Source organism: Poecile atricapillus, chromosome 13 (genome assembly GCF_030490865.1).
Source record: "Poecile atricapillus isolate bPoeAtr1 chromosome 13, bPoeAtr1.hap1, whole genome shotgun sequence".
Classification (NCBI taxonomy): domain Eukaryota; kingdom Metazoa; phylum Chordata; class Aves; order Passeriformes; family Paridae; genus Poecile; species Poecile atricapillus.
In genome coordinates, this window is record NC_081261.1 from 8,102,909 (window position 1) to 8,127,640 (window position 24,732).

General features: G+C 38.7%; 1 protein-coding gene across 8 annotated transcripts in view; it reads left to right on the plus strand.

The window, feature by feature from the left end:
- The first annotated feature begins 1,974 nt into the window (after positions 1-1,974).
- FAM13B (family with sequence similarity 13 member B) overlaps positions 1,975-24,732 on the plus strand; it is a 44,795-nt gene continuing 22,037 nt past the window's right edge. For 3 of the 8 annotated variants that reach the window (XM_058848411.1, XM_058848412.1, XM_058848416.1), the window contains exons 1-7: positions 1,999-2,146; positions 12,591-12,757; positions 13,683-13,873; positions 14,320-14,532; positions 16,596-16,773; positions 17,389-17,533; positions 19,583-19,740. In XM_058848411.1, the coding sequence (XP_058704394.1) occupies positions 13,717-13,873; positions 14,320-14,532; positions 16,596-16,773; positions 17,389-17,533; positions 19,583-19,740 (851 nt within the window). In that variant the 5' untranslated portion in view covers positions 1,999-2,146; positions 12,591-12,757; positions 13,683-13,716. Of the gene's footprint in view, positions 2,147-12,590; positions 12,758-13,682; positions 13,874-14,319; positions 14,533-16,595; positions 16,774-17,388; positions 17,534-19,582; positions 19,741-24,732 lie in introns of all 8 variants that reach the window. The other 5 variants (XM_058848417.1, XM_058848415.1, XM_058848414.1 and 2 more) reach the window with 5 other exon arrangements.

Below are 24,732 nucleotides of genomic sequence, written 5' to 3' on the forward strand. Positions count from 1 at the left end.
CTTGGAAGCCTTTGAAAGGAGGTAGGATAAGCTGGCATGAAATGGCGTATTCGGAGCCAGTTCAGAAGAGAAAAGCCATTGCCTTGGACTCAAAACCAGCAAACAGGTGCTGTGCAGTGCCTGCCTACCTGCCTGCCTCTGCTGTCTGTCTCCTCTCACCACGTGTGCTTTCTGTGTCAGGTTTCTTGCAGTTTTATTCCTGTCAACTGGCCAATGTATCTGCTGAAGAGCCAGCTGGAGTCCGCTCTCCCCATGTTTCATCAACAAAATTGCCAGCTTGTTCTGATTCAGTATCTTTATTGTTGTTGATGAGGCTAAATGAATCAGAAAGAGCATGGCTATGTATACAAAATACAAATTCAGAAACCTCATCCTGATGTGAGGAAATTTTATTAGTGGTTCAAGTGGAGAAGTCTGGTGTGGAAACAGACGGACAGCACAGAGACCTTCTGAGAGGCCATTTCCCCCAACCCTACATGTTTTATTGGGTTTGCGTAGTACCTCCTAACGACACCAAATCTTCCAGCAGGAAACAGAGTTTTAGATCTGATTAAACCCAGGTTAATTTACTGTGGGACTGTGACTCTCCCTTCTTTGGATTCTAAATGCAAAACCTTTTAATGAGTCTTATAATGTACCTCTAGATAAATTTCAGAATCCATGCTGCAGAACCTGAAACAAAATCCTCCCAGCTATTGAAAATACATAAGTTTCAATTAATCCCATCCTGCTTGTATAATTTTTTCCCCCTTTCACATATTCTTTGTCAGTTTTTCATGGGGGGAGAAAAATAGCTTTTCCTGAGAGGGTTTTTACTATCTAAATCCAAGTTTCCTTAAATGCCTTATTAAACCCACCACCTATGGCTGCTGGCACTGCATGACAGAAAAAGCTGTTGTAGTTTCAGTGTAGCATGTGGGAACCACAGACTGCCAGGCACTGGTTTTAACACTTCGGGTGTAAGCTTGCATCTCCTCTCTAACTTATGCTAACTCACTTTAAGGGTGCTAAATTTTGTGTTTCAAAATGCATTAACTCTTTGTCAAAGGGCACTTCATTACTTCTGGTATGCTTACATTTGGGAAATGTTTGGCAGTGATTGCTCTTGATGCTTCAATTCAGAAAATTTGCAGGAAATATTTTAATATGGTTATGAATCTGGAATCTTAGAATCAATTACCCCAGAAAAGACCTCTAAGGTAGTTGAGTCCAACCTATGTCAACCAAGCCATGGCACTGAGAGCCTCATCCAGGTTTCTCTTGAACAGCTTCAGGGACAGTGATGCCACCACTTCCTTGGGCAGCTCGTTCAATGTCTGATGACCCGTTCTGTCAAGAAATTTTTCCTCAACCAAAGCCAGCAGGGTACGAGCCACCAGGGTATGGTGCCACTACTGGCCACGGTCACTCTCTGGGCACCCCAGGACGAGAGGAGAGTCTCGAACTGCCCCAGAGGAGGTTTAGGTTGGACATGAGGAGGAATTTCTTCACGGAAAGAGCGATCAGACGTTGAAACGGGCTGCCCAGGGAGGTGTTTAAGGTAACACCGGACGTGGCACTCGGTGCCCTGGTGTGATGGACACGATGATGCTCGGTCCAAGGTAAGGCTCAACGAGCTCAGAGGTATTCCCTAAGCTATTTGATTCTGTGACTCTGAGCCCGCCCAGGCCGAGGAGGGCGAGTGGCTGAGTTACCGCGCAGGCGACAACACCGCGAAACGTTAATTCTGTGCCGGCCCTCAGTGCCCCCCGGGCCGGGCCGCCCGCGGCCGCCGCCTCAGGGCGCGCGCCCCGCCCGCCCTCAGCGCCCGCCCCGCCCCGCGGCACGTGACCCCCGGGGGGAGGCGGGCGGGGGGCGCGCGCTCTGCACCTGTCAGTCAGAGCGTCACTTCCGCCCGTCGCCGCCGCTGCCGTCGGGGACCCCCCGCTCGCGGCTCGGAGCTCGGAGCGCCTGTGAGGGCACGGACGGCGCCGGGTCCGGCAGCGCGGCGGCCGCGGCATACGGCGCGGGCAGCGGCCGGCGGAGGAGGGCTGCGAGGAGAGCGGAGCGCCGAGAAGAGGCCCTCGTCGGCCCCCGGGGTAGGAAGAGGCGGAGGAACCTGCTGGTGGTGCTGAGGACGGCGGGGAGGGCGAGTCACCCGGCAACGGTGAGGGGCGCGGGGCGCATGCGCGGGGGGTCCCTGCTCGGGCTGCTCGGTGTCACGTCAGGCTTCAGGAACCTTCTGGCACCGGCGCCGAGCGGGGCGCGGGAACTTCCTCCTGCCGAGTCGCTGGAACCGCTCGCGGGGAGCTGTCAAGAGGCGGGAGCGTCTCCCAGCCTGGTGTCGGTGGGACCTCGCAGGCAGCGCTGACAGCCCGGCTCCTCCAGGAGTTGTGTGCCCAGGCTGTTCCCTCCTCCCACGAGCAGCCTGGTGCCCCCTGCCATGGGGCTTGGCGCGCTGACAGCATCAGCCTCGCAGCTCCCTGACAGCGAAGTTGGTCCCAGAAGTTGAAAGAACGGCAGTCACTAAATGGCCTGTGGTCACGAAGGCAGCGCTGGCATTAAGAACGCTGGGTCATGGACTTAAAGCGCCAGCCTGTGACCAAATGTACCTTCCGAGGGGTTTGCCGGTGTAGGTTTCCATTGTTTATGGAAGCTCCTTAGGGATTAGAGTATTTGACTGGAGATGTTTCTTGCTATCAAAAAGTTGCTTTAACATGAGATGCCCCTGTGTTGGGGTGCTCCTTCAAGGTTTGGAAAAAACAACAAAACCCAACAACAGAAAACCGGCCATCACATACTGCAGCACCAGCTTTTAATGAATAACTCACTTATTCTCAGGCTCCTTGTTCTGGTTGCGTTTTAAGAATTTTTTACGAAATTTCTTGCTGCTGCCAGGCTCAAGATGGGGAAAACGGGTAACAGATGAAGAAAGTAAATACCATGTAATAGCTCCTGCCTGTTTAAAAAAAAATAAAAAAAAGAAAGTGAATATATAAAAACCTACACAGTTGTTTATTTTTTTTTTTTTTTTTTTTTGGCATGTCTTCCTGAATGTCCTCAGGGATGGAATTGTTAGTTTGTGAATTTAGAACAAATTGTTAAACTGGATTAGCATTTAGGTTTGAAGTTTTTCTGTCTTCAATACAGTTTAATCTGCAGCATAAAAAGAATAGAAAGCTGGTTTGTTGGCGTATATTATAAGCAGTTTAGCTATTTTGTTTGTTTTCTTTTTCTTTTTTTTTTACTGCTCATTACCAGTAGATTGCTTTATGTGTTCTTTGTTGCATAGACTTGAAGATGTTTAGAATCTCTTTTAATCTTCTTTGTCTGTATTTATACATTGTTTGGCTCCATAGGGATTCTTTCCTTGTCTCGACTATATAACAATAAGGAATTAAATACCTCAGTATTTTGAAAGCATCAAACTGGAAATTTACAGTATTGTTTTAGAAAAATCAGTCGAGTGTTCCATGATTACATTCAAGGATGCTGACTCCGAGAAGTTCCTGGTAACTTTGAATGCTCGTAGATTTTGACATGAACAACACGTCAAAACATCTGAGTTTGGCAAATTATAGTTTTTATCTGCTCTGTGTTAGTTTGGGCACTTAGTTTTTGTGTTGCTTGGAACACTGGAGGATCTTCTTGCAGTGCATTAAAAGACATAATTTAACATTTGTCATGTGTGGCTCATACCCTGAGAACCTGTGCAAGCAGTGAAACGTTGCTGTCTAATGTACATAATGGCATGTTTGCAAAAGCAGGTGAGGCTGAAGAAATATTCTGTGCGTTTGGAACAGACATCAGAAAGTTCTATGAGTCCCTGCTTGCTGTGTGGGAAGGCTTTATGGGCTAGGTTTTTTTCCTTTTCTAATACTCAGCCTTTTGATTTTTGGTCAAATATTACAGCTGAGCAGTGATGCCCCTTGCCAGGGCTCATTGGAAAGTGAGTAAAACCTGCCAAGTCTGAGGTTTTTGTTTGGATTTTTTCTTTTTTCTTTTTCTTTTTTTTTGTGTGTGGTGGTTCTCTTTTTTCCCATCCCCCACAAAAGAAGCTGCAGCTACATGGAAGTGATGTCGGTAAGAGAATACTTCAAGTTGTCCTCTAATTCAGTATGTAGCACCAGGTTAATTTTCCTACCATAGTCTCACACAAAAATCTAGTGGCCATTTAGGTGGGAGCGAATTAACTACGTGCAGGGCAGTTCATCATTTGCATCTGTAAGGATGAAGGATGGCAAACTTTTTAAACTTTTTTCCTTGCATTTCAGACCTACTTGTATATTTATCATATTGATAATTTTAGATGTGAGGACTGTTATTTAAGAACTGAAAAATAAGACTTTATCCAGAACATACAAGGAGGAGATACAGAAGCAAAGGAATATTAAATCTTCTGTGAAGGGCTAGAGGAAGAGGGAGATTGTTACTTGTCATGGAGTTTGTAAAATTATGGCTCTATCAGTTTTTCAGCAGAGGGGCTCTATGTCTCTTGTCAAAATTGGATTCAGGCAGAGAATACAAGAATTTTACATTGCTCCCTGGAAAGTTAGTCTAATTGAGCAATTCAGTCTTTATGACTATTATTTTCTGTAAGGTGAGAGATTTTACCTGCAAAAATTTTGTTTGAGAACGACTAGCTGTCTCAAGGCTTTGGTAAATTCAGATTTATCTTTACAGTTTGTACTGGCTTGATAGCCAGCTGTTGAGATTTGTGGAAGCTCAGTCAGTTCAAGTGAATTCTGTGGATTATTGTACCTTAAAACATAAGGTATTTGTTGCTGCGTCTTCTGCTGGGCTTTTTTTTCTGAAGAGCTGATTTGTTTTGAAGTCTTAAAAACGTAGTTTAGAAGGTCAAAACCTGTTATGTTTGCAACATATGGGTGGAGTCATTCGCTACAAGAAATGGGTAATATTTTGCAGTCCCATATTCTGATTAGTGAAAATAGTTCTATTGTGATAATAACAAACAGTTCTACTCTTGTGGTCTTTCCCCAGTGAATGTGAAATCCTGTATATTTGTCTTAAAAAAAAGAAAAATATGCCAAATGAGCTTAAAATACAGATAGGGCTTTATGTTTGTGTTCAAACAGCTTGTAACAAAGACTGTGGTTGCAGAGGATTTTTCCTTTAGAGAGATTTAAATGGGTTTTATTTTCTTCAGTGTTTGGACATTTCTAAGGACATTGGGTGGGGCATCTGCTTGATCTGAGCCCTGTATCTGGTGGGAACCCTGGACTGATTGTCCAGGTTCCAGTGTCGCTGGCAGCTCTCCTCATGTGTCTCTTCTGTTCAGTGTTCCCTGCAGTGTGTTAGGATTAAAATTTGTGCTCAGCTGTGTAGGATAAAAATACATGGACAAAACTGAAAAGGTGAGGGCTAGAATCTTATGAATGTGGTTCTTTCTTCCTTTATACTCTTTAAAAAGTAAAAAAGTGTGTATGTGTGAAGGGTTTTCTCTCCTTTCTGCTGAACTTTACATTTAAGGAAATCTTTTGTTGTCCTGGCACTCAAGAGGAGTAATCAGGTTAGTTAATTTTAGTCTGCAATGTAACTCTTAACCTTACGATTTCTGGTGGTATCTTCAAATTTAGTCATAATCAAGTTTTGATGAAAGACCTCAGTACCAGACCTTCTTCTTTTTTTTTTCCCTTTTTTTTTTTTTTCTCTCCCCATCTCTTTAAATTCAGAGAATTGTTGCTGCAGCATTGAACTCTTCATTGAAATGTCTTTCTCCTGCAGTGGGGATGCTGAGCCTGTCCTTTATTTTGGTGGCATGTGCTCAAGGTTCTGACAGAGGCAGTGTTTCAATAGCAAAGGGGCTGCGTAACCATTTTGTGATCTGCTGAGTTCCGGTGTGTATTTCTGCTTACCTGTTTGGGAGGGGAAGTACAAACTGATGATAAATGTATGTAATAAGATAACTTATTTATACGAATTAAGTGCATTATATATTTATAGTTTGATTTTTTGGTGTCTCTGAGATAGCTTGACTTCTGTTCCAAAGTCTGTTTTAACAGCAGTGACAATTGGTAAACTGCTTTGGTTTTATAACATGAAGCTCACAAGTTGCATACTTTTGCTGATAATTTCTTCCTGTTACTTTACTGTATATTAGCATTAATACTTTACTTTATAATACCATTGCACTGAAATTCTGCATTATCTGATGCAGGGGCAATGAGATGTGTGTGGTTGGTGGAGTAGAGCTTTGCATTGGGGGGTGGCAAGTAGGATGAATATAATTAGCTGTTACACAAGATACAAAAGCCTTTTTATTTATTAACTACTGTTGTTAAGAGTGTGATGGGATCTGTGTGAGCAGGAAGTTTCTTTAGAATTCTGCACATGTGCATTGGCAGCAGCAGATGAGAGCAAATCTGGCAGTGTGTGGTGGTGGGTGTGAGGCACTGAGCAAACATCTACTTTTTCTGGTATCGCTGATGGTTTTATTTTCTTGCTACAATGTAGTTGGAGGATTATAAGTTGCTGTAATGCTGTTAAAAAGCCTTTGGATTTTATCTAGTAAGTGAATATAAAACATTATTTTTGCATATCAAAACCAGCTAACATTTTTGTGGTCTCTCAGCTTGTTCTTTAAAAGTGCAGAATTTTTTTGGAATGTTGCTTAAATCAGTCACTGTATTTGAAGTTTTTCTAATAGATAGGATTTATCTCTCATGAAGGTTCATGAACGATGGGCTTTTTCAGAGACAGTGTGATCAGGTTCTGTCAACTGAAATTGTAGACTAAACTTTAATGACTGGAAAAGAAATACTTATCAGTATTATGGTTTCGTGGCTTGTCAATTAAAAAAAAAAATAAAATCACAAAATCCAAAATTCTGTTAGTTTTACTTAAATCTCTTGCAGTGGAGCTTTCATGAGGTGTTTTGTTTCTTTCTTGCATGGAAAGGACATAAAGGCTTAATTTAAATTGTTCTAATTTGTAAGTTAGAAGGCTTGCTGCCACTTTCCCAGGAAACAAAAATTGAATTAGAATTGCATTCCACTAAATCTTACGTTGTACTTTTTGTGCTTCTACTTGCTTTGTCAGTATAACCAGTATTTTGTCAGTTGTGTGGTTTTTGAGACTATCTCAGAAGTGCTGGTGGCAAATGATGGAGAATTTCTGCTTAATAGACTTGAGGTTTAATGTGTGTGTGAATGCACATGTGAACACATACACAGGCAAATAGCTCATTAATTAAAGAGCTGATGTTAATGTTTCTGCTGACTCCTTTAGTGATTGTGTGCAAAACTGCAGTGAGCTGGTTTCCTTCTGATTCCTACTTAACCAGAAAGCAAACAGGGCAGTGAAGAGTTAGGAACCATAATGAGAAATGAAGGGAGAAGGAAAATCATATCTGCTTGAGAAGATATTTATTCTAATATGGATTCCTTCAACACTGCAAGTTAAATTTTGTAGTTACATCTAATTTCAAACAGTATGCCTTAATGGGATGGGGATTGTGTTCTTAAGAAGACCGGCTTCTTAAATTTAAAATAATAACTGAGCCCAGTTTTCTGATTTGTCAGTCTAGACTTGTGACTAAAATACCTCTTGATAGCTGATTTCACTGAGTCAAAAAGAGGAAATCTTGCTGTAAGAGTCTATTTTAAGCTAATCTTGCTGGTTTTAAAACTTTTATTTTAAATAATTATTGTTTTGACTACTCAAATGTATTGATGAGTGTGTTATCTATCTATATTTTAACTTAAATGTGATTATTCTTTTTACATGGAGGATGTTCTGTGTCTGTTCAAGCACTGGCACATCTCTGCATGGCTTTTATTGTACTCTTGAGACAAATTTGTCCTTTTCTGTGTCCTGGGTTTGTGGTAGAGCTCTCTTTGAGGGTTTATTTCAGTTTGTCTTTTGTATAAATTTACTCCAAGACATGTCCCCTCCCCAGCTTGGCCATGTTTTAAATTTTGACTGAATTAATTCAAACAAGCAAAATACTGGTTTTACTTGTTAACTGAATAAAATCTGAAAATCAGATGAACAAAAGCTCTTTCGCCCAAAAGCAGTTAATCCATTGGGAATGCTCACAGTAATCCGAGTATACAAATGGCATAAAAGTCAGTCAGAGTTAATTGTTACAGTTCTGACATAACATTACAAAAACTCAGTTTCCTTTTAACTCAATAAAACTTAAGAGTAAGATCAAGAGTGTTGGTTGCCATTTTTTGGAAACATAAATAAATGTAGTTGACCAGTTGCTGGATGGCTCTGTGCATTCTCTGGTGAGCTGGGACACAAAAGTTTCCCAGGGAAGCCTTCTTGCTCCTGCTTATGCCTGGCAGCTGGCTCTGGGTGATGTCATGATTACATGAGGAGAGTTCCTGTGATTCCAGCTTGGAATCTGTGTCTTAAGTTTTGGCCATCGTTTAGAAATTCTTCTTGGAAAATCTGTTTAAACTCTGATAATTTCAAACTTAGCCCAAAAAATGATTATTTATTTGGATTTAACAGTATGTTTGCTGTAGACGTCTAGGGGAACATAGGTTTTGTCTAGCTGTAAGTTATGCAAGTAACATAATACATTATTTTTCTTCATCAAATAGAGAGTAAGAAATCAAAAAGTTTGAGGCTGTAATGTTTTTTGGTGGAATTCTATTTGTAAATAATGGTAGCAGACAAGGAGTACTGATCCTCTTTGTATTGGAGGATGTGTATGTGATTTGTTAGGACTCGGTTTGGAGGCATGTGATGGTTCACAGGGTCACAGCACTGAGGGCTGAAAATGCCGAAAAACTTGAGGTGTGTTTCCTGAGAAGCAGGGACAGGCCATTTTGTTACTTTTTTCCTATCTAAAAATCTTAGTTTTTACTTTTACATGTTACAAAAATACTCACTGGTGATGTTTGCTTGTGCCACAAAATAATACATTAAAAATAGAGCAGAACAGCAGTAAGCGTTAGCTTTGGGCTTCAGAGACAATACGAATTTCTTGCTGCATAAAATGGGAAAATAAAAAAATTGCTTAAATAGTTGAGACTTGTGGCAAACATTCTACATGCAGAATTAATGTTTTCATTCCTATGGCACAGTTTTCAGTTTCTTTGTTTATTTTTCCTTGTTGCTTCATTCCTTTGTTTTAAGGAAAGGTGGTGGAACTCTGAGGACTTTAATTTAAAATGATGCTCACATATTATTTGTGCTTCAGTCATTAATGTAAAAGCTGAACTAAATGTAAGTCTAAATTTTCATGTGTATTTCTCAAATATTAGCAGATAGCCATGTATTCTGTGGGGTTTTTAGTGGCATTTCATGTGTGGGTGTAAATACTTCTTGAGTTGCCAAGATAAGTGAATGCTATTATGATGGCAAAATGAAGCTCATGGTGCTGTTTTCCCAGCAGACTCTATGAAGAACTTGCTTTAAAAAAAAAGCAAACCAAAATTTTTTAAATAACGTGTGAGAGCACTGAAATCCACAATACAGAACAAAACTCTGTGTTTTACCCTCATTTAAGATGCTTGGGCTCAACATGTTGCAAAGGACGTAGTTTTTTTTCAGTCTCTTGTAAAATTGCGGTATAAAATGTGGTTATAATAAGGTGTATTTTTACTTTCCTACATTTATGTTTTGTAGAGCATGATTGTAGCTTAAGGATGTTTTTGAATGTTTGTAGTAACAAGGAGGGGAAGTAGTTTGAAAAAAATGCAACCAGAATGTTTATAATTAAACTCAAGCGAGGTTGTTTTTGGGGGGGGTTTGTTTTTGTTTTTTTTTAACTTGCTGTTTTTCTTTTCTTGATAGAACTTGTGAAGCATTTAGGTTGTGAAATTGTGAGGGGGAAGCATGTGCTCAAAAGGATGAGGATAATATCGGCAAAAGTAGAAAGAGTTGACTGAGTGGGTTACCTCCTTTTTCCTGAGTTTTTTGATTGGGGCAAAAAGACTATTAAAAAAGTCCACAGCATTAGTATTTGTAAAAGACTCTGGAAATAATCCTGAAGGTTACATGTCCTGTCCTAGTTTTCATGTGTCAGCAGTGAAGTGCTGCACTTCCTGAGTCAAGGAAGGGCAAGTGGGAAAGCTTCTGATCCATATAAAAAGTGGAGATAAAATGTTTAATTATTAACAGTTTTTACAATAGCAGGAAATAAAACTTGCTGCAAGTTGAATAACTTTCAGAGTTTCTCGCTCTTTCTAGATTTGGTAAATGTCAGATTAATTGTATCACAGCCTGTGGAGATACCAAAGGCTGAACTAAAAGGGAAAAAGACTGAAATGCTCTGAAAATAGATTGTTGCCTACAATGATCTATTGAAATGTGTGTAAAAGTGTGTGTGTATCCGAGAGGGTGGAAATGAGGTTTTCACTTATTTTTCTAGGTGATAATAAGCCATATAAAGCTTTCTTCAAAGTACAAACCTGGGTTGTAAATCCGGTTTTGCTCTAACAATGAGACAACCAGGCTGTTTCAACTTCATTGTTATGTTGCCAAGCCAGTTAAAATAAAAGTCTGTATTCTTTTATTTTTTTCATGACTCCTGAATGAATTTAATATTCAGGCAGCCTGTTCATCTGCTGCACCTGGCAAAAGTGGCTGAGCTTTCATGTCACTGAACTGAGCACGAAGTTGCCTCTGCTGAGAAAGCTGGGCTTGCAAGATTGTTCATTTGGTGCCAAATTATAGAGAAGTGATTACTTCTAATTTGGTCTCTTTTTTAGGTGATGTTTGTTTTGAAGGTTTGTTTGTTGGTTTTATCAAGTCAGCCTGAAGTATTGTGGCAGATCCATCAAGGGTTTTCTCCTAGCTGCCCTTATCCCCACAGCTGGCCAGTGTGAGGTTCTGTGGTTCATTGTGCACAAGCTGACTTTGGTAGAGCTTGAGAAAATAGACTCTGAGCAACTTCATATTTTAAAATTTGCTTGATATATTGGGATTGATTGAAATCTACTTATATGCAAAAAACATGTTGATTTTGACTTAAAATAACAAAACAATAAGAAAAATGTCTGTACAAGGCCTCCATAAATTATAGGGGGTTCATGAATTGCAACTGCTTTACTGTTGCAAGCTGGTTGGATCTTTTAGTAACCAAGAATTGGCAATAACAGATTGAATATGTGGGGGTAAAAAAAAAAAGTCAAACCCAGTGACTAGAATATAACCCTTCATTTTCTGTTGTCAGCTGTTATCAAACCTGGGAGTCCTGATATCAGACCAGGATTCACTTGTGTGAGATGTAAGAGATCTACAACCTGTGTGTAATAATACAAGGCAATAGACAGAGACAATTTAAACACTGTTAAGCCTGAAATATTTTTTCCTCTAGGCCTCAATGTAAGAAAATGCTGAGGACGTGAAAGCAGTCTTATATAGAGCTTATGACCAAGTCCCTTAGCACATGGATGCAGTTTGGGGAGGGTTGGGAGCAGGAAAGCTGCTTTATTCAAACTTCTGAGAGTACTCTGGGCTCCTATTGTGATAGGCTAATGAATGGTCTGGCATTTTGGTGCTGAAACCAGAGGGGCTTGGTTGTCAGGAATTTGCAAGCAAAGATAAAGTTTATTTGTCCTGATGTGGAACAGAAGCAGGAGCTGGTGTGGGAGAACAAAGGGAGGAAAGGTACTTGTCTCCAGTCTGTCATATCAATCTTCAGTTATGAAACAAAAGGTTTCAGTGAATATACTTTGAAGCTGGGGAAAGCCTCTTTATTGTCTAGTTTTGGTGATGAGTGTTGTGGTTATGTGTATATCATAAGCTTGTTTTGCCCAGTCACAGTTGCTTGAGTTTATTTAGAGCAGGTAATGGGGGAGATCAGGGGGCTGAGGTGACCCTTTGGCTGAATCTGGGCACATTACACTGGCTCTGCTGTGCCATGAAGCTGCAATTTAAATTTTTAATACCACAGAAAATCATAAAGGCAATTTGCTGTGGTTTGCAGCTATTTTGAGAGATGAGAACATGAAAAATGTCCGGATAATCTGGATTCTAAATAAAAGGTGGCAAAAATGTGGGTGGTTCTGTGGAATCTGACTTGGGGGAAGTTGCTTCCTGTATCCAGACCTGATGATCACTTGGACTTTGAACTGGCAGTTAGGACACATAGTCAACTTTCTAGAAAAGATGATCAGTACCACAGAAAATTGGTTGACCCTAAATGTTACTTAGTTAGGATTTTGGTTTTGGTCTTGCTGTTTAAAGATGTTGTATTAGACCAGTGCCTGAGAGCCTTCTAAAAATTTCATAGCCATTAAATATTTTAGTATTTAAGTATTATATTTATTTATTATATATTTTAGTATTTATTTAAAGAGGTACTTTAAAACACTCTGTGTAACCTCCTTACCCCTCCTTCATTCTTTGGAAGAGGATTGAGCGAGTCTGCAAATTATTTCATGATTGTTAAGACTTAGATGTCCCATGCTAACTTTCACTTCAGATTTGGTTAACTCATAAGTGAAAAGAGGGATTTCCTGTTTTGGGGACTCTCTCATAAGCCGTGCTAATGTGGTCTTTATGCCTTCTTGTTCAGGACAAGAAACTGATGATTTGACAAGAATTCCTCTAACGTGATGTTTAGATTACAGACCGAGTTTAAAACTGTTGAAAACTTTATGATCCAATAATATTTTCCTTATTTTCAGATTAACTGCTGAAGTACTGATCGAGTTCTGCTATTCTTCAATGAGGAACTACAGGCTGATCTTCTGCCATAATCTTAAACAACCATAAATGACAAAAGAATGCTTGGTCAGTGAGGGCAGCTGGCGCAGAAAGCGTTTTTCAAACTCGGCTGTTTAAGTACTCTGAGGTGGGTTTCTTTACCTGTGAATAAAAAAAGCAAGTGTGGATTTCAGAATGTCTAATCTATTAGAATTTAACTCTTAGTAAACAGAATTTTCGTTTGGTTGCAGTGCTTTGACTAACAGCATATACTTCTTGTTCTGTGTGCCAGCTTCTGTGAAAATGACTGCTTGCATTCAAGCAAGTATATTTTCTTTTCTTTTTATTATTTGTTTTGAAAGGACAATTTTTTTTTTTAGAAGAAATATTTTGCTTTTGACAGGATAACAGCTTGACTGAGTGACTTACACTGCCCTTTGTATCTATCTAGATCCTTTATCAAGTAAAGACTTGCAAGTGAAGCATGATAGAATGGTATTGAGCATTTAGAAATTAGCTTTGGGGGTTTTCTGTTCAGTAAAAATTTTAATTTGATGCAGGTGTTGAAAGCTTGATTATGTTGACCAGAAAATGCCAAATATATTTTAAAATTATTACAGTGCAGTTGTGTGTCACAAAATATTTAATCATTTAATGTAAGTGAAACTTAGAGTTTTGGTTTGGTGTGATCCACTGGTTTCATTTCCTGTTGAGAGGCTTTTGTATTGAGTTCTGAAAGACTGGCTACTAAATACTGTCAGAAAAAGTCCTGAGGAATCTACCAAAATACCTTAGAACTTAATTAGAAATGCGGTAACTAGAATTTTCTGCATTTTCCTTGCTGCTATATATGCTCTTCTCAGTCCTCTGTTGGACAGAACACATCAGTGATAGTGGTATATTGAGTTAGCTGTGTTTGGAGTCATTACAGAACTGACCATTAAAGCACTGAATGGATGGAGACAGACTAGAAAGTATTTGCATTAGGTAATTAAAACACTTTGTGTTGCAAATGAATGCTTTCAGAAACATATTGAAGTGGGTTTTTTTGTTTTAATTTCTCCTATTGACAGAAAAGACAGCTTTGATTTTTGGCTGCAAAAAGATATGAGGAAGAGCTCCTCCCCTTCCTTGAGTAACTGCAACTCTGTTCTTGCTAACAAAATATTTGGAATTCCACTTGATGAGCTGCAGCAAGAAGGGCAACCAGACAATGAGGTTCCATTCATAGTCCGCCATGTTGTGGACTATATTGAGGAACATGGTATGTATCACCTTGCTGTATTTAAAGTAATAGATTTCATTGTTATTCTTACAGAATAGATTGTGGGGTTTGAAGAGTACTTGTTTTCTGAAGTCAGTTGTTCAACTGGATGCAATTTGGTTGTTTTGGGTACTTCCTTTCTTTGCTCCTTCTGTTATGTGTATCATTGTTTTCTAGCCAGCAGTAATGTAGTCAGCTCTGCAGGGCACCTCATAGGAAATGCTGTGGTTTAGGTACTGCTAACACTTCCCTTGTTATTTTATCATTACTGGGCACAAGAATGTGTACGTTGGGAGTAGAGCTGCTGGAAGTTATGCAAAACTGTTGTCCAGACAGTGTTTCAGTCAGTATGGGAGTTGTGCATGTCTGATTATCAGTATTTTTTCCTATATATTTGTCCATACTGGAGCTAAAAGTTTATTTCTGCAATTTTTGTTCTAACTCAGGGGGTCTGGAACAAGAAGGACTTTTCCAAGTCAATGGGAATGCTGAGACAGTGGAGTGGCTCCGGCAACGATATGATAATGGAGAAGATGTGGACCTGGATAAAGAAGCGGATGTACCCTCAGCTATTAGCCTTCTTAGATTTTTTCTTCAAGAACTTCCAGAGCCAGTTATTCCAGGCAGCTTGCATACACATTTGATGCAACTTTCTCAAGGTAATAACTCTTTTTGATTCAGTGTTTTTATTTTATGATTTTAAGAGTAAAACCCAGTATTGAATTGAGATTTGTATTGGCACTAAGTTTTTGGTGCTCTGTGTGACAACAGTGAAAATACTGTGGTGCATTTTGGTTGCAGTGTTATCTGTCAGGACTGGAAATGGGATTGAGGTGACTGGTGTGACAGCAGAATTCTCTTCTATGGCTGTAAAATCTAGAGTGAAAATTAGTTTTTCCTCCCATCTTTGAATAGAACACGGTGGATGAACTTACATATGGATTTTTTTTAGCATGCAAGTCCCCATTTAGTTCCCTTTTGTTAAATATATGGAGAAACTTCATTTAATCTTGCACCTTATTCTTCACTGTCATTTTTAATGTGTTGAAGTTATTTCAGAAAAATTTAAAGTTAACTGTAGCAAGGAAGTTAAACCACATAAAACCTTAAACAGTGTTTTCAGATGCTAAAATGAGACTTGATTTCCTGTCATTGGGTTTTGCCTGTTTGATAGACATATCCCAGTTTTCAGAATTACATCATCAGCTGCATTTGAGGCAGAGGAATTCCTTAAAGAAATGAGGGTGGTAGTAATTGTTGACTCATATGTTAGTTCTGGTCTTCTCCCTCTTCAGGAGTCTTTCCATGTCATTAGGTCAGGCTTAGTCCTCAGGATGACTTCATTATACAGCAAGGTGTGGCCTGTGTGCATCGTTAGGAGCTCATTTGAGGCAGGTGGTTCCTCAAAGGCAGGTGGTTTGGGTAATTGAGGTGTGAATGTGCCCATCCCAGTGCACGTGGCAAGCGTCTATCCCTGCTTTGGTGCAGAGGACTTCAGTTAGAGGTAAGAACATTGTGCCTTTGAGTCTCTGGTTGTTTAGAACTTAAATTTCAGGATGGATTAGTTAGACGAAACATGGAGATGTGTATATTATCACTTTGCTGGGCTCCCTTTCTTTTTAAGAGTCTACATTGTTAAAGTACTTTTTAAAGGCTTGCTTTTTTTTTTTTTTTTCCTGTTTCCAAAGTGCATTTCTAGAGCAAGAACTGTCAATAAAATGTTCATTTTAATGTGTTATATGTTGAGACAACCATTTTCTGTGCTTGGTTGCCTGTATTCAGCTGCTGTAGTCGTTAACTGTGTCTAAGCAAATGAAATCCTGCAGTTCCTGCTTGGTGTTCCTGTAGATGCTCAACAGGGAATTTGCTCACTCTTTGCTTTGATATTACGAATTAGGATATTTCTGCTCTCTCATCTAGAGAAGCAGAGATAGCTCATCATCTTCAAATGTGCTTCTCCCTCTCTGACTGATCTTAGAAGAGTTTTCAAGTGTATGAGAAAGAAGGGCAAGCCTCTTTGTATCAATTTTTCTCCCATTTTGCTTTCCTGACATTTCCTTTATATGGAATTTCTCAGTTAGGTACAAACAGCTGTAAGCTCTTTGAACCTTGCTGCATGTAAGGCTGATGAGGTAACAAATAAATTTTATGGGGAGATATTTTGATGAAGAGTATAATTGAATGGGGTGAGAATGAGGGGAGTTTATGGTCACCCTTTCTCAAATCTGGAATTGAATCAGCAAGTTTCAAGCTAAGCACGTGTCAATATGATTACATTGAGATAGCTTGAATTTATCAGTTAAGTATTATGAAAGCAGGTAGAGTGGTGAGAATGAGATGCTTGTAAAGGGAAAGGTGTCAAAGTAGCTTGTCTGCCAGAAGAGTTTAACTAGATGGAAGTTAACTCACTATCTGGGGCTGTTGTTGCCTCTAGAGCTCTTCTGTGAAGCAATTGTTATGTTGCAGTGGTAAAACAAAAACATACAGAGTTTGCCCTCTGAAATCAGGAATTTGAGTGGGCATTAATTAGGGAAAACATCCAGAAAGTGTGCGGTGGATAATATTGAACAAATGCAAGTCAGTTTTCACATTTTAGGTTGTGGCTTGACCAAACTAGTTGTACTTTCAGAAGTAAGCAATTGTCAGAGGCAAAAAAGTTGATCAATATCAAATATGAAAAGATATCTTCTTTGTGACTAAAGTATTTTTTTTACATTTTCAGATTATAATAATGAAGATGAATTCGGAAGAAAGTTGAGGTTCCTTTTGCAGCAGCTTCCACCTGTTAATTACAGTTTGTTAAAGTTTCTGTGTAAATTTTTAGCTAATGTAGCATCTCATCATGAAGAAATTTGGTCAGCAAGTTCTTTAGCTGCAGTCTTTGGCCCGGATGTTTTTCAGTAAGTTAATTATAAAATTTCATTCACTGTTTCTGTTGGAATTTGAGTGTCTCTAGTTTGAAGTCATTCCTGGGCAGTGAGTAACAGTTACAAAGTGCACAGTATGTTTCAGGTAGAATCTTTTTCTGTTCCCACCCACTCTCTTACCCTATTTTGTTGAGACAATTTTTGAAGAGATTAAGCAGCAGCTTGTCTCTGAGATGTGGCATCAGAAACCACTGTTTTGATTGTTGCAGTACTGTATTTATTCTGAGGTTGAAATATTTTAGTGATAGTACGTAAGGCTACTATTTGTAGCAAGAAAACAGTTCCAGGAGAAGGCTGGTAAAGTACCAGTGTATACTGTTGTTTCCTCTTCACAGGAAAATACTTGACTTTTAAATATTCCTCATGAAAAGTTAATTGACTAAATAGTTTCTAATTCATCATTTTAAAGTATAAAATAGTATAAAGCCTTATAAGACAGTATTGTGAAGGCATGCTTAAAGTTTTCTGTCTTCAGAATGGGGATAATGGTGTGAAGTGTAGCACTTAGTCATAGAAGACATTCAGAGGTGTTCTTTGGGGAAATGCTGCATTTAGATTTTTAAACTAAAACAGTATTGAAATCTTTAGCATTTACACAGATGTGGAGGATCTGAAAGAACAAGAAATAGTTAGCAGAATAATGGCGGGACTTCTGGAGAACTACTATGAGTTTTTTGAAAATGAAGAGGAAGATTTTTCATCTACTAATGATTTAAGCTCAATAACTGAGCAGGTAAGAATATTTTGAATAGCTGTATGTCACCACTTAACTGTCTGTCATACACATTTGTGTTTATGAAAGATTTATTGAAATACAGTGTCTTTAGTATGACTTATAAGTTTCTTGCAGACTGAAACCTGGCATTTTCTTAATTTTCTTAATGCTTGTAAAATTCTTGCCTTTGTAGTAAGTATAGCTGTGCTATATTGGAAAAGACATAGTGATATCCTGCTCAACACAGAAACTGTTATAAACAGCTTTCTAATTACCAGTTTAGGAATTAAGGACTGTTTCTTGATCAAGTCAAGAACAACTCTGTTGTTGGTCTTGGTCAATAGTATTTCTAGGTGTGTCTTACAGGAACATGCAGGCTCTCGAAGTCCACTTGATATCAGTGGTGCTTTCCTGTGCCAAAGTTTTGGAATTCTAAGTATTTCTGATTCTAAGACTTGAAAATGATGTATTTTCTGTAAAGAGGAAAAAGGGTAAAAAATAAGCAGTAGCTAAGGTAGGTAAAAAAGAGTACTGAATTTTAAAGCCTATCTCACAAACCCCTCCTCTAGCACAACAGGTAAGGGGCTGTTGGCTGCTTCCTCTTCCCTGCAGTAGATGTTGGTCTGTTGTGTCAGGTGTGGGCAGCAGGTTCTGGAGTGAGCAGCATCAGTTCCTCGAGTAAATGCTGCTGCTCTGCAAAGCTCCATGCAGGAATATGTCTGGCACTGAGAGCTGCCACAGCCCTGCTGCTTGCAGGGAGCTGCTGAACAAAGCTGGGCTGTGACCCCTGCAGCTGGAGGCTGGGCACTATTACTGAGTTGGGATAACTGCTCTGTAAACCAGAGCTGCTATGTGCTCTCATGCCTTGAAATTGCTGCCTTGGCTGTGCCTTGTTATATGTTTCAGCAAAAGGGTTTCCTAAGCACAAAATCTGTTTGGTGTGTGGTTTTATTTGTTTTTTCCCTTAGTTGGAGGGCTGGTGGGGTGTCCCTTTAATTTCGTGGTGTCTCCACCAGATGTCAACAGCGCACTTCTGTCGGGCTTGTGCGGTGGGGACAGAAGGGCCGCCGTCCCCGCCGGGCACAGCCCTGCTGGCATCTGCCCCAGTGTGTGGGTGGGCTTGCCTTTGCTTCACTGGCACATCCTCTTGCAATTACAGAGGAAAGTCAGGGATAAGTGCATTTCTTGCCTGGAATGTAGTGCCATGTAACATGTTACACTCCTTTTAAAAACTAACAAATATCTCCTCTGTGTCTTCTGTGTAATCTTAAACTTCTGAAGTTTCAATTTTTCTTAATTTAATATTTTTGTTTTACACTGCTGACAGATACTATAAAGCATATTTTCATGAGGCTTTCATAATTTTTCTGTTTGCAAGGCTGGGAGATCAGTAATCAATTGCAGAGGCACCTTGGGAGTCAAACAGAATCACTTTTTTTCTCTTTACATTTTCATATTTTAGACATAGTTACTTTTTAAAAAATGAAGTTTGCTGTCTTGAGTTGCCACTTGGCTATATTGTTTTGCTTTTGAAATATTTTGCTGTATTTTACTGCTTCAGTTAAAACATCTGTGTTTGAAAACAAAGAAACAAAAATAGACGAGCACAGATACTTTGTAAGTGTTCAGTCCCAGCTTTGAAGTTTGGGTTCATAGATTTCTGTATTGCCTTCCCTAGGAGGATTTGAAAATGCCTCTGATACTTGAATAAGGCTATCTATGGAATAGAGGAGAATTATCTGTGTTAGACATAGAAGAAGAAAGGTTCTGTAGTTCATGATTTCAGTGTGGTTGAGATTTTATCGTTTCTTCATTCTGCTTGTGTTCATTCATGGCATCAGAGGTGGTTCTTGCTTTTCAGTTTTTGTCCACTGTTTAAGAGTAGCTTTTTAATGGTGTAGAATTTACAGTTTTACATAAAAGCAAGTCTAGTGTGCCTGTTTTTTCCTAAAATTGAAAAACATTCGTCTTCTTCACGTTACTTTCATACTTTTCATGCTCTTTTAATTCCGTGGAGCTCTTGAACAGAACTTTACAATCCATTGACTTTGATTAAATGTTTTTTAGATCAATGATCTCTTGGAAGAAGAGGAAGATGTAAAGCTTGAGCAGTCGGAAGAACTTCCAGAAGACAGCACAGAGAAACCTGTTGAAAGGCCAGCTGTGGTGCATCTAGATATGACAGGGAGTCTCTCAGATTCCAGGAATGTTACAGCATCAACAAGGTAACTTGGTTCTGCCTTGGAGTTTGGATTTAAAATTTGGATTGGAATTTATTCTGTCAGAGAGAGCAATTGCCAGACTTTTGAGATAAATGTTGGTGTTCACAAACTGAAGCTTTAGAAGTAGATGCAGTTCTTGTAATAGTAAAATATGTGTTAAAATATCTGTTCCCAAATTCAGCAAAGGAATGCCTTTAGAACTCAGGTCAGATTAAGTATGGGGATTTATACAGGGAAAGGTAAAAAGGGTATATTTTAATGAAGCTGTAAAGTTAATACCACTTTACAGTTTCATTAAACAGTAAATTTTACAGGAGAAATAAGAAGGATTTGCATACTGGTTGATCCAAACCTGTTCTATATCGTCCTTCCAATGGGAAATCCTGGGACTGTTTCTTGGCACGTGGTGCTGGAGAGCTGTGGGCAGGTTTGCAAAATGTGATGTAGGCTGGAATGTTGGAGGGTGACCCAGCTTTTAAGAGCAATTCTCATAGAAGTGTGTAAACACAAAATCATACTTTCATTTGAGAGCTTATTGATGCTTGCTTGTAATACACAGATTTATATTTTACTTGTTTGTAGTATGCAAGGTTTTATTTTTGAGTCTGCTTTACTTGTACTTAGAGTTCACATTCTACAGATAGTGAATTTTACCTCTTCCCCCCTACAGCATGTGTTTGGTATGGGCATTGCATGTAAGAACTTGTAGGGAGGAGTGAGGAGGAATCTATAATAAAAATGTGACTAAAAGCAGAAGAAAGGCAGGGAAAATCACAAGTAAGTTATGCCTAAGAATGGGTAGTATCAAAAATAAGGATTTTTGGTTGGAATCTGTTCACCTGCTGGCTGCATACTTCATTCTGCTTCGTGGCAAGAAGCTGTAAAATATCAAATGACAGAATCATGATTTGTTTTGTAATTGAAATTACATTTTAATAGTTAATTTTCAGTAATAGAGCTTCTTATTTCTAGTTTGAATTAATTTTACAAGAAGTTTCAGTTTAACTATTCACAGGTATTAGGTTATTCTGGAATGTGTAAACACAGCAGTAGTGACAAACTCAACGTGTCTGAGAGTTTAAATTGGGTAGCTTGAAGAGAAACATTTTTACTTGATGCTTAAGGTTAATTAAAATGAATAGGCATTAATTATGGTTGGCATTTTACATAATTTGTGGGGAAGGATAAGGAGAAATCCTTTAGAAGAAGGAGAATTTTGACTGTAAAACCAGAACAACTGCAGGAAACGGTTAAAAACAATAAAGTGAATGAGAAAGTGCTCTTTAATAACCTTTTAACCACTATAAATATTGTAAATGTTTTCCCAAACCTAATGACTTTCATGTACGCATTTAGTGGCCTTTTTTTGGTCTTAGTTTCTTGATGTAAAGTAAAATAATAATTAAGAAAGCAAATGTTAATGCAGGTTTATTTGGATTATTTGTCTTTGTCCTGATATAGAGCCTGTGGCAGCTTATACAGGAAGGAGGAGGAGAAGTAGATCTTAAACGTGATTCTTGCATTTCTTTAAGCTGGGGTTTTGTTGCCTTTTTGCTGTTGTCAGATTTTGGGAACCAAATATCTGTGTATTTTGGTCTCTATGAAGAGTACTAAAAGAGATTGTTTACCTTGATTTGTACAATTGGGTATCTGACCTTTCTCCTTGTTATTTGGACTATAACTTGCTTCTAATTTTGTTCACTGCCTTTTTTCTCTACTCATTCTGTTTGTTCTTGCTGAAACCTATGACCTTCTTACACTGCATGGTGTTAATTTGACTTTGAGTTAAAGATCTTGTGAGAATGTGGATAATCATTAATGCACTTTGGTTTAGTGACTGCTTGAAAATGGTATTTCTAATAAACCTGTGGAGTGATCTTTGAGCCCATTACCCAGCAGGGAGCATTTGTTGCTCATGGGTTGGTGTTGAGCATGTAAAGGAAACTGTTCTCCTTTACCAGAAGCCTTTTCCCCATGGCTCTTTCCTTTCTGCTGTCCTGACTTTTGGAGTAAAGAATTACAGACTCAGTCTTGCAGCTGAATTTTAAGACATGCTGTTGAAATAAGTACTTCAGAATCCTTCTCTGTCATTATTCCAAATTTTTCATCTGTGAGCCTTGCCAAGAAGTATTTGCTTTAATTGGGCAGTTCATCTTAAATATTGTCAGTCAGAAGACTAATATAAAAATTCTTTGGTTTTGGAGTTTTCAAAATTATATGTGTAAAAACTGAGATATGACAGGCATATATGTACAATTGTATGAACAGTTTTCTTTGTTTCTACTAAATACAGTGACAAGGGCAACATCCTCACTGCTTCTGTGATATTTTTGTTAACCCTTTTGTGATTTAATTAGCTCTGATCAGAGAGAAGTGATAATACTAACACCTGCCAAGGGAGACAAAATGCATGGTATAGTTGACTGAATAGAAGAGCTCCCTACCTTGCTAAAAAATACATTATTATTTTAATGTAGTGCTGTTTTTAGCATCCAAATACTTTTTCCTCTTTCCATCCTGGAAAATCTGTAAACAACACGTTAGCAGAGCTTTCAAGTGTTGATTGGGCAGCTTATTGTCAGGAGTGACCTCATGTTGCAGTCGATTTCTATTTAGACTGCAGGGTTTAGTGCAGCACTCCAGAGGTGCCGCTCACAGGCAGCCCCCGGAGCACAGCCAGCAGCATGCACAGCCAGCAGCCCACAGCACGCTTTGCTGGCTTCCAAATGAAGCATTTTTACATGAAGTGCTCTTTTGGGATAGCAAAAATAATCAGAATGGCCTGCAAAGTTCTGCTGCACAGGTAAATATATGAAAGAAAATGTTGTTTTTATATGATTGCAAGTAAGGCTTTAACTTCAAAATTATGTGAGATTAAACGTGGTTTGGAGATACTAAATGAAATAATATCACAACTGATTATTTAATGGGAAATAAGAATCTGTGTGTGGTCAGGAAATTACCAAGGAAAACTTGGACATGTTTTGTCTCCAGTTAATGTATTTTTCTACTCAAGGTACGTTTTTACCAGGACCGTTTCTGGATAGGGAGCCAGTGCTGGAGGGATTCTCAGAAGGGAGTTAGCATTATGAAACAAAGATGTTTACCTTTCTGTGTCTTGCTGTGTCATGCTGCATTAAGGCTCTGTCTGGCATTACAAATTGCAGCTTTTAAAAAGTATCCTTGAACTGTAGTGGGAGGGCTCAGAAGTTGTAATGAATGGCTTTTCACCTAAGATTGTCACATTTGTTTCACAAAGTGCTTAATTGCTATAATGATTTGTTGAAGATGTAAGATATTCTTCATGTAGTAAGAGGATTCTTTAGGCTTTGTAATACTGCTGATTTATGCACAGCTTTTGTTGAGTACCTCTAATGCTCCCAAAGGTGTTGAGTAAAAGCAGGGGAGAACTAGCCTGTGCTGGGGGTTGAAGGTTACACACTGGGATGGAAAATTTTCTTCTGAACCATGTCTGAAGTCATCTGGATTCTTTTGAGATGAGTTTGATTCTCCCTATTCTTGACACATTTCCTCATTGTCTCAAGTGGTAGAATAAAATGATTTCAAGTCATCACAGTTTCCTATAAATAGTGTTTGTACTTGTGCCCTTGACTGAGTTTTTCTTGCTCTCTTTTGCAATTAGGGTGTTGCAGTGTTCTGTGCTCTAATTGCCTCATTTTTTTTCTCCCAATTTGTCCAAGGAGTGACTTTTTTAATAGCAAATCAATTTCAATCTACACAATTGTGTATTTGTACCTTTAGAATAGAAACATACCTTTTATAATGCAACTTCTGTAGAACTTACTGAGATGGATACTTAAAAACTACATTTTTCATATTTTGAAGTATTACTGTATCTTTTTTCCAAGATTGTGCTTCTTTTCTCTTACCTTGTTCATGAAGCTAAATTTGTAGCTTCATATTTTCATTTTTTATTTCAAGTATTGTTAATGTAAAGTATGTTTATCAGAAAATAGACTTCATACAGGTCGTAGGGTTATGCTGAACTTCTGTTCATGGAAATACAAATGAAATTTAAATATCCTAAGCTGCAAACTACCTCCTGCCATTTTTTTGTTTGTAAGAAAAATATAGAATGTCAGCTTGTTCCCCCTCAGCTATTTGATCTGCAGCTTTGAAATCAGTGGCTACAAGATCTGGCTTCTATGTCAGGTTCTAATTTCCCAAGGCTATGTCTGTTTTGAAATAGTAGTTGAGTGTTGCCTGTTCTGTCAATGCATTTGGAATAGATCAGCTTTGGCTTTTCACCCGGCAAACACACAGAAATCATAAGATGAACTTGATTTGTCAGCCAGTTTCCATTTAGAAAAAAAGGGAAGAAAAGAAATGAAAAGCATCTATGAGCACCTGCTTGTTCACTTGTGCCATATGGGGTTTAAATGCTAGGCACTCTGCTCTTGCCCAGTACAAGGTATCTAAGACAAACTGGTATCGTTATTTTTAAATAAATACTTTCACCACTTTCTTCATCAGCTTATGTTTAATTGAAAGCCCTTTATTGCTTGTGTTTCATTTACTTGGAGGAAGGAAAGTCTGCTTGAGGTGATTTCTCTCTCTGGTGGTGGAATTACTAATAAACATCCTAAGTTTGAACCAAGGTATTCTCTGCTATGTTGAAACTATTCTTGGGTAAACAGAGAGACTGTCTGCATTCTTTAGTGCAAGCAAGGCTTGTAGTAGTCAAAACTGGTAAGACACAGAGGTCATAACTTGCTCAGTTCTCCAGAGGAGTGACAAGCTCCCTTGTATTTCAGGACTTACCTTATGCATTCATGAAAATAATATTTTAAATCAACTTTGGCAACAGTATTGTTGCATGTTAAAGAGTAGAATAAAACCTTTTTCAGCTTTTTGAGCTTGGTTATCTGCAATAGAAATAAAAAGCCTTTTTTTACCTCCCTCCCTGCCTCCAAGTTAAGCTGAAATTAACTTTTTTCTGAGTGAGGTGCATGTGTGTGTTGCAACTCACGGCTG